Source organism: Habropoda laboriosa, unplaced genomic scaffold (genome assembly GCF_001263275.1).
Source record: "Habropoda laboriosa isolate 0110345459 unplaced genomic scaffold, ASM126327v1 scaffold14, whole genome shotgun sequence".
Lineage (NCBI taxonomy): Eukaryota > Metazoa > Arthropoda > Insecta > Hymenoptera > Apidae > Habropoda > Habropoda laboriosa.
In genome coordinates this window covers 1,320,560-1,327,980 of record NW_017100137.1, presented here as the reverse complement: position 1 = coordinate 1,327,980, position 7,421 = coordinate 1,320,560, and the positions used below count along the sequence as shown (strand labels likewise).

At 35.6% G+C, this 7,421-nt stretch overlaps 2 protein-coding genes across 2 annotated transcripts in view; one reads left to right on the top strand and one right to left on the bottom strand.

Moving 5' to 3' along the window:
- The window catches only part of LOC108579462 (flotillin-2), a 96,890-nt gene that overhangs the window by 85,816 nt on the left and 3,653 nt on the right, over positions 1–7,421 (bottom strand). The window lies entirely within an intron of this gene.
- LOC108579067 (glucose dehydrogenase [FAD, quinone]-like) overlaps positions 1,101–7,421 on the top strand; it is a 9,059-nt gene continuing 2,738 nt past the window's right edge. Inside the window, exons 1-3 of the mRNA XM_017942511.1 lie at positions 1,101–1,608; positions 4,010–4,398; positions 7,174–7,338. Coding sequence (XP_017798000.1) covers positions 1,101–1,608; positions 4,010–4,398; positions 7,174–7,338 — 1,062 coding nt within the window. The remainder of the gene's footprint in view (positions 1,609–4,009; positions 4,399–7,173; positions 7,339–7,421) is intronic.

Here is a 7,421-nt window from a genome sequence, read left to right as displayed (position 1 = left end):
GTTAAAAGAACCAAGAAGAATTTAAATAACAGTTCCTTGAAAATTAATACCTAACGTCCAATTTGGACTTTTTTACAGTATTAAAAGTACCAAGAAAAATTTAACCGATACTGATTTTCTTCAACGTCAATACTTAACAATCGATTTTAGACGCTTCAGTAGCATCAATTAGTTAGAAAATCATGATTAACAAAGTTCTTAGAAAATAAATAGCTAATATTTAATTTACCCCCTTTAACGACACATCCTTGATAATCACTTCGTAATATTTAATTCGATCTCTTTAACAGTATCAAAACAATAAAAACGAACTGAAATGGCAATGTTTCTTGAAAATCATTACTTAATATCTGATTTGATTTCTTCACTGAATTACAGAATTCTCTCAAAATCAGTACCTAACATTTGATCCAATTCTTTTAGTACTAGGTCACAAGTCCACTTAAATTAAATATTTTTATTGAAAATAATTTCCACAACGTTCGACATACTTTTACCAAAGTATCACGAGGGCATTAATTCCGCGAATAGAAAAATCCGAAACTTTAAGAGAAAGAAACTGCTGGAAGGCGTTTTCAACGCCCTCCTGTTTCCTAAATCGTTTTTGTGTATGGAAATTGTCAAGTGAGCGGAAAAAGTGAAAATCGGTTGGAGATAAATCAGAGGAATATGAGGGACTTCGATACCTAATTGACGCAATTTTTGTAGAATTGTGTTTGCGTTGTCATGGAAAAAGTTAGGGCCTTTTCTGTTGATCAGAGCTGGTTGCTGTACCTTCAGTTTTCTCTGCAGCAATAATAATCCCAATCTTAGGAAACTGTAGTAAATTAATTCCGAAGTAGACTATCAAACTATGAACATAATTTCTTTCCGATGCAAACTAGGTTCGGATCGAGATTTTTATGTACACAGAATTAATGCTCTAACAATGCTCTTGCGCAAATTATTTTCACAAAAATGTTTGATTTCAGTGCAATTATGTTTTCTCAAGAACCCCAGGAACTTCTAGGGTGACATAATACCACCAAAACAAACTGCTATCAGAAAAATCCCCGAGAATCGATGCTTAACAATAAATCTTTCCTCAACAGCGTTAAACCATGTCGTGGGTGCCACCCAACCTAGCAAGCCTCTGCTCCCCTCACTCAACAGTGACAACATGTCAGTCACCCATGTTCATGTTCCTGGCACTCGTGGCTCATCTATTCGGCCAATCGAAGGACTCTTACTACTACCCATCGGATCATTTTCATCCCTTAAATTCACCGTGGGAATTCGACGACGACGGAGAACCGATCAAGTCGGCGTCCAACATACACCCGACCGTGTATTTTGGAAATTCACAGAACAAGCTGGTTCGTTACAAGTCTTCGTTGCAACTTCCAACAGAGGTTGATCCTTCGTCGGTGAAATCATCGAGGAGGGTTTACAATTTACGATTCGAGAGCGAGCCAGCTTTTTCACTGGAGCCCAACGACGAAAGCTACAAAAGTGGTCTCGTTAACGTCAAAGTGGCTGCGCCGACCGTGAATTTCGCACGAGTTTACGGCTTCTATCCGCGAAGGAGTGTGCTGTCCACGGTTTACGACAGATTTCTTGCTCCGCAAGGTGAACGAATGCCTGATTTTTGCATACACGTCGCGAGCTGATTTCACCCTTTCTTCTGGGGAGTGAAATGAGGATAGGGAAAGTGAAGTAAATTCGATGTTCTGGTTTCCTTTTTCCGAGGGGGGGTTGGTGTATAGCTGTTCACAGGTGTTAGGACACCTGTTGTGTTTATACGGAAAGTATTATACTAGATTTAAATTAAATTTCTTCGTTAGCCCTTCCAAATCGTCCCTTCGATCATTCGTCAACCCTGGCAAAATTTTGTTTTTTGGTCGTATCGTTTTGAAATTTGTTTCGTCCAATTAACGTGGAGGAGTGTAAAGGATAAAATTAAGGCTTAAAAATTCGTATGGAAGTGCGCCAAACGCCAAAAGAAACGCTATAGGCGCCAATAGCAGTGAAAGGGTTAAAGTTGTTACCATACATCGGTAAAAAAGGGTGTTCCCGCTATTGGTTTTCAACGTTTCAACGAAAAATGGAAGAGGACAAAGTTTCATTATTTTTTATAGGCAATACAATGGCTTGAGTAGATTTTTTCAATTTGCAATGGTTTCTGCGTAACGACGGTACCACGAATTTTTATAATTGTTTTCATATTGTAAAATCAACGACCAACAACAAACTCATTTTCAAACCCCATTTGGTGACAGTGTTTGGTGTGATACAATCAATAACACGCCGTTAGGATGTCATTTTTACGATGGGCACTTTAAATCGAGACAGGTATTTAGAGGTTTTATTGCTTTCGAATCATTTTCTACAGAAACTTAATTACTTTTTAATGACGTTATATATAAAATGTGTTAATACACTGCGCCACAAAATTTTCACCGAAAAATTGTCGATATTTCAACTGCTCAGGCTTAGGTTTGCTTCACATTCAATAAGTGCCCTAATATTTATGAACGGGGGTGTGTAGGTTTGACGAAAAGCAGGTCGAACGAAGTAAATTTAGTGTTTCGCCTTTTGTGTTTGTTTTTTAGGACAGGTAGGTACATAAGTTTGATGGAAAGTGGAACAAACAACGTAAACTCAATGTTTTGCTTTTATTTTACGACGGAGGGTAAACGGGACAAAGTGAAGTCGATGTTATCATTTTGTTTTCTCGTTTTCCGAATAATTACGTGTGACAGATTTTGTGTAAGATAGAGAAACAAGGTAAATTTGACGTTCTTTCTTCAGTGAGATACTTTGAATCGATGAGAAATATATACGACAATTTGAATTACTTGTTTAAAATAAAATTTCGCAAGTAGGAATATAATATATAACTTTTCACAATTTAAATACGAAATTAAAGCTTCAGATTATTTATTTCCTTCTTTCGTATGTCACATACAAATATTTATACAAAATTTTTTGAGTGTCTTTTACACGTCGACTGAAAATACTTTCAATTCTGTATTTCTCTGTGTTGCACAGTAGATCTGCATTTTGAAACATTTGTGAGTAATATTTATTGCTTCGTTATTTGCACGAATACTTAGTTAAGTTACGATCAATTTTTTCCAATTTTCCCATTCGTAATATTGTAATAAATTTATAAACCAATTTTATGTACATACACTACCGGTCAAAAGTTCATCAATATTAAATCTGCTGCTAATTTTTTATAGATTTGAAGTTTATCTCAATTCTACATTTATCAATTGATTCGAACGATAAAAAATTCTCAAAGTCGCTCGACTTTTTTCTCGAAATTTTTGTGTAAATTGCAATGCTCGGTGATTCCAAACTTTTGCCCGGTAGTGTATTTAGCCAAAATAGGAAAGAAATTTATCATTTAAATTTCGTGCATAATAAAAGTGATATTTGAGGTAAAACGTGAAAATACTTAACTTTATCGATGTTAGTGTCAAGGTGTCTAGTTTAATATTCAAGGATTTATCACACGAAGAAGCATTCGCATACTGTTACGAAAGAATCGATCAACTTGCCACTGTTTCTACACACGAATCGCAACAAAGTAACGATGCTAAAACGCTTTAGATAACAATTAAGTGAAAAAGTAGTGAACTACTTATTTACTTTAAATGAAACGTGTGTACAAATTTATTCCAACTTATGTTTAAACATTAAAATCACGCTTGAATTTTTATTTACTTACTATACAGGGTGTTTCCTTTATCCTGAAAAAATTGGAATATCTCGCGAGAGACTGTAAATGTTGTTTTTCCACCTATATCAGTAATATCGCGAAAAAATAGTTACTCCTTCGAAGACAATTTTAAACATTTAAAAATCTAATTAAATTTCTCTTCAATTCTTCCACGACCCTAAAATTCCTCAAAATTATTTCTCACTACTTACCATCAAAAATATCGTAAGAAAATAGACGCTATTTTAACTATTTTAATAAACAATAATCACGCTACAATTAAGCAACCATCAATTTTTGCAGGAAGAGTCTACTACATCGTACCACAAAGAACACCGAATTATGTCACGAACACGTTTACCTATTACTCCGTTTACAAGAATAAACCGAATTATCCAAACCTCCCGAACAACAATCTGCAAGCAATGCAAAGGGCGTACGACAGTCTGGCTGCTGAGGAAAATGCTCAACCTACTGTTACACCCTCTCCATACGACACCTGGAAACAGGCCAACAATTTCGACGATCGTACGGATTTTACGCATCGGAAGAAAAACGCGAATCCGCGCAATTCCATAAATTTCCCGGATGCTGGGAACTTTCCAGCGAAAGAATACGATTTCATTATCGTGGGGGCTGGATCGGCTGGATGCGTCCTTGCGAACAGGTTGAGCGAAATGAAAAATTGGAAGGTACACTCGGTTACTGAATTTCTTTGATCGTTTTGCTTTCGAGGGGATGCGCCACCCTGAGACGTCTGAGAGTAGCTAAAACTTTCAAATTGAAAAGTTTCCATTTTTTTTTCCGGGGAATGTAAATGTAATTTTCAGATTTTTCCTCGAATTTTTGAAAAGGAAAAATGTTACAAAGTGGAGCAGTTACTGCGAATCCTCTTTTGCTAGAACATCGATTGCTGACTGTTATTGCCGATAAGGATTGGACTGTTTGAGATAAAAAATTCTTGTTGATTTATAAATAAAAATGTATTACCTACAATGCAGCATAGGATTTTTTCGATATGTAAGTTATTTAATTTTTTGGAATGGTTCGAAGTTGATTCTTTTTGGTAAAAAGAGGTTTTCCCTATTCGAACTTCCACAATTTCTATAATAATTACAATTTTTGGAAAAATCTTAAGCTACATTGTAGATAATACAGTTTTACTTACAAATCAACAAGAATGTTTTATTGCAGACGTTCCAATCCTTCCCGATCGATGTTCTAACGGAAGAAGTTTCGCAATAACTCCTCCATTTTCTAACATTTTCTTTTCCAAAAATTGGAGAAAAGAGCTGAAAGTTGCGTCTATATCCTCTAAAAAAATTGAATCTTTTCATTTAGTAGTTACCCATGAAAAAATTCCCAAAGTTCACCTGTTCTAAGACCCCTTTAAAGGGATTTCTTAATTCAGATTAAAAAAAAAAGAAAACTGAATTTGTGATAATAAAACCAATTTACTACTTTCAAGGCAAGATGGTATTTTAAATTTGTCGAATTTTCATTGAAAATTTAGAGAACTTACTTGCTTCGGCAGTACATATACTAAAATTGGAACGATACAGAGAAAATTAGTGAAGCGTTCCACATTTTTACAAATCAACGACCACACATACAGACTGAAGAGGGCTCACCCCCTCAAAACTAGTTAACAGATTTACCCAACCATCATAACTGCCAACTTGACCAAAGCCAATATATATTTGCTAAAAATTCCCCCGTGGAATTGATTGTAAATTTTATGGAGTGCGATAAAAAAAAAAAATATTTCTGTTTACGCACGAATGTGATAGAATGGTACAGAAAAGGAAGTCCGCGTGAAATTCTAAGTAAAAAGAACAGCGAACAAAAGGAACGCGTTTTTACGACACATAGAAATAGAGATCAACCAGACTTTTACCGGTAGGACAGTGCATTGTAAATCGGTGACTAATATTTGACTGCAACGTGCCACAGGGCTAGCTTCTGTTACGAAAGAATTAAGCGATTGAAACGTGGAACAAATTCTCCATTTTGTAATGAAATCTTGATCTTCTCTGTAAGCAGTTAGAGTCACACAACTAATTAACAGAAATTTAAGAACTGTCGTTGATAATTAACAAAATTTCTCTTTTAACCCTTTTTCTTCATTACAAAAATTCGAACGAACAAATCAGGCGAATCGATAAGATACTGTAAAATGTGAACGTTTTTTTACCCCAGTGGCACGAATTAGGTGCGTTTGATCCGTGGCAAATGTAGGAAAGTTGATAATCCGTTGGTTGAAAAGTTAAGTAATGCCGAGGGCTTCTTTGAAACGGGTCACAGAACAGAAGATTGTCGATGATTATGTTGCGACCATTCTGAGGCTTCCTAGCGATTAAACACGCCATGAAATGTATGACATGATAAAGTTCACTTATTGGATTATCCTATTGTAGACGGCAGTGAAATTGGAGTACAGAGTGTGAGATTGCACACGTATCTTTTATTAATTTGGTTATACCCAACAAATCTCGACACAGGCTGTAATTAATTCTGTGAACAATGCGCGTTTCAAACTACGGAATGAAACTGTTTTCATTGAAATATTCTATGGAATTAAAAATTCCAAAATAAGAATACGAACAATATGAATTATCACAGATCTACAGCAACACTAATGTAATCTAATACAAAACTACAGAATGAAAAATTCTGAAATAAGAATATTTTTATTTGACAAAAATGGAAATATTTCTTGCAGAATTAAAATATTTTTATTAAATAAGAAGCATCGTATGAATTCTCATAAATATAAACAAGGCTAATTATACAGGGTGTCCCACGCAACTGGAACAGGCTGTACCTCCTAAACGGTTGGGAATAGAAGATGTTACAAGTAAAAGTTCAATGGTATCAGAGGGTGCATAATATGCAACTAATTTCATGCACTTTTGTGCATCGGTGCATCAGAAAGATGCAACTGCACCTTTTTTTTTGAACGGAAACCTATGTTTTCGAGTGCACCAATCGATGCAGTTTCTTGTGCTCTACATAAAAGTACTAACTCACTTATGCCCTAAACTTATTCGTTAGGAAGTTATCGAAGCTAAAAGTTTTCTCGGTAAGTGTTCCGGAGTACCTACGTTACGTTCCATTATAATTCAGAAGTGCATAAAATTAGTTGCATATTATGCACCGTCTGATACCATTTAACTACTACTTATAACATCTTCTTCTATTCCCAACCGTTTAGGAGGTACAGCCTCTGTTCCAGTTGCGTGGGACACCCTCTGTATATTCAAATCTGCATGGTTCCAAAGTGAAAATTTTTGAAAATTTCGACGATCGTACAAATTCTCTTGGAATTATTTCTCTCATAAATGTCAATATATTTGGTTAGATGGTGAATCAGATGCAATGTACGGTGTGTAATTATACTTTGGGGTATAAATTATGTAGAATTTAAAGGAACATGGAACATTTATAGATTTCTTATCCATTTTTAGATACTGTTGTTGGAGGCTGGCATAGAAGAACCACTGGTAGCCGATATTCCGGCCTTTGCCTCTATGTTACAAGCCAGTAGTATCGATTGGATGTATCGCACGCAGCCAGAGCAACACTCTTGTCGATCGAGAAGGGGTGGAAGTTGTGCGTGGGCAAGGGGTAAAGTATGTATTCGAAGGCTGACTTTAAAGGAACAACAAAAATTGATCACTGCTATGCTACTCAATTTTTACTTATAAATCACGTC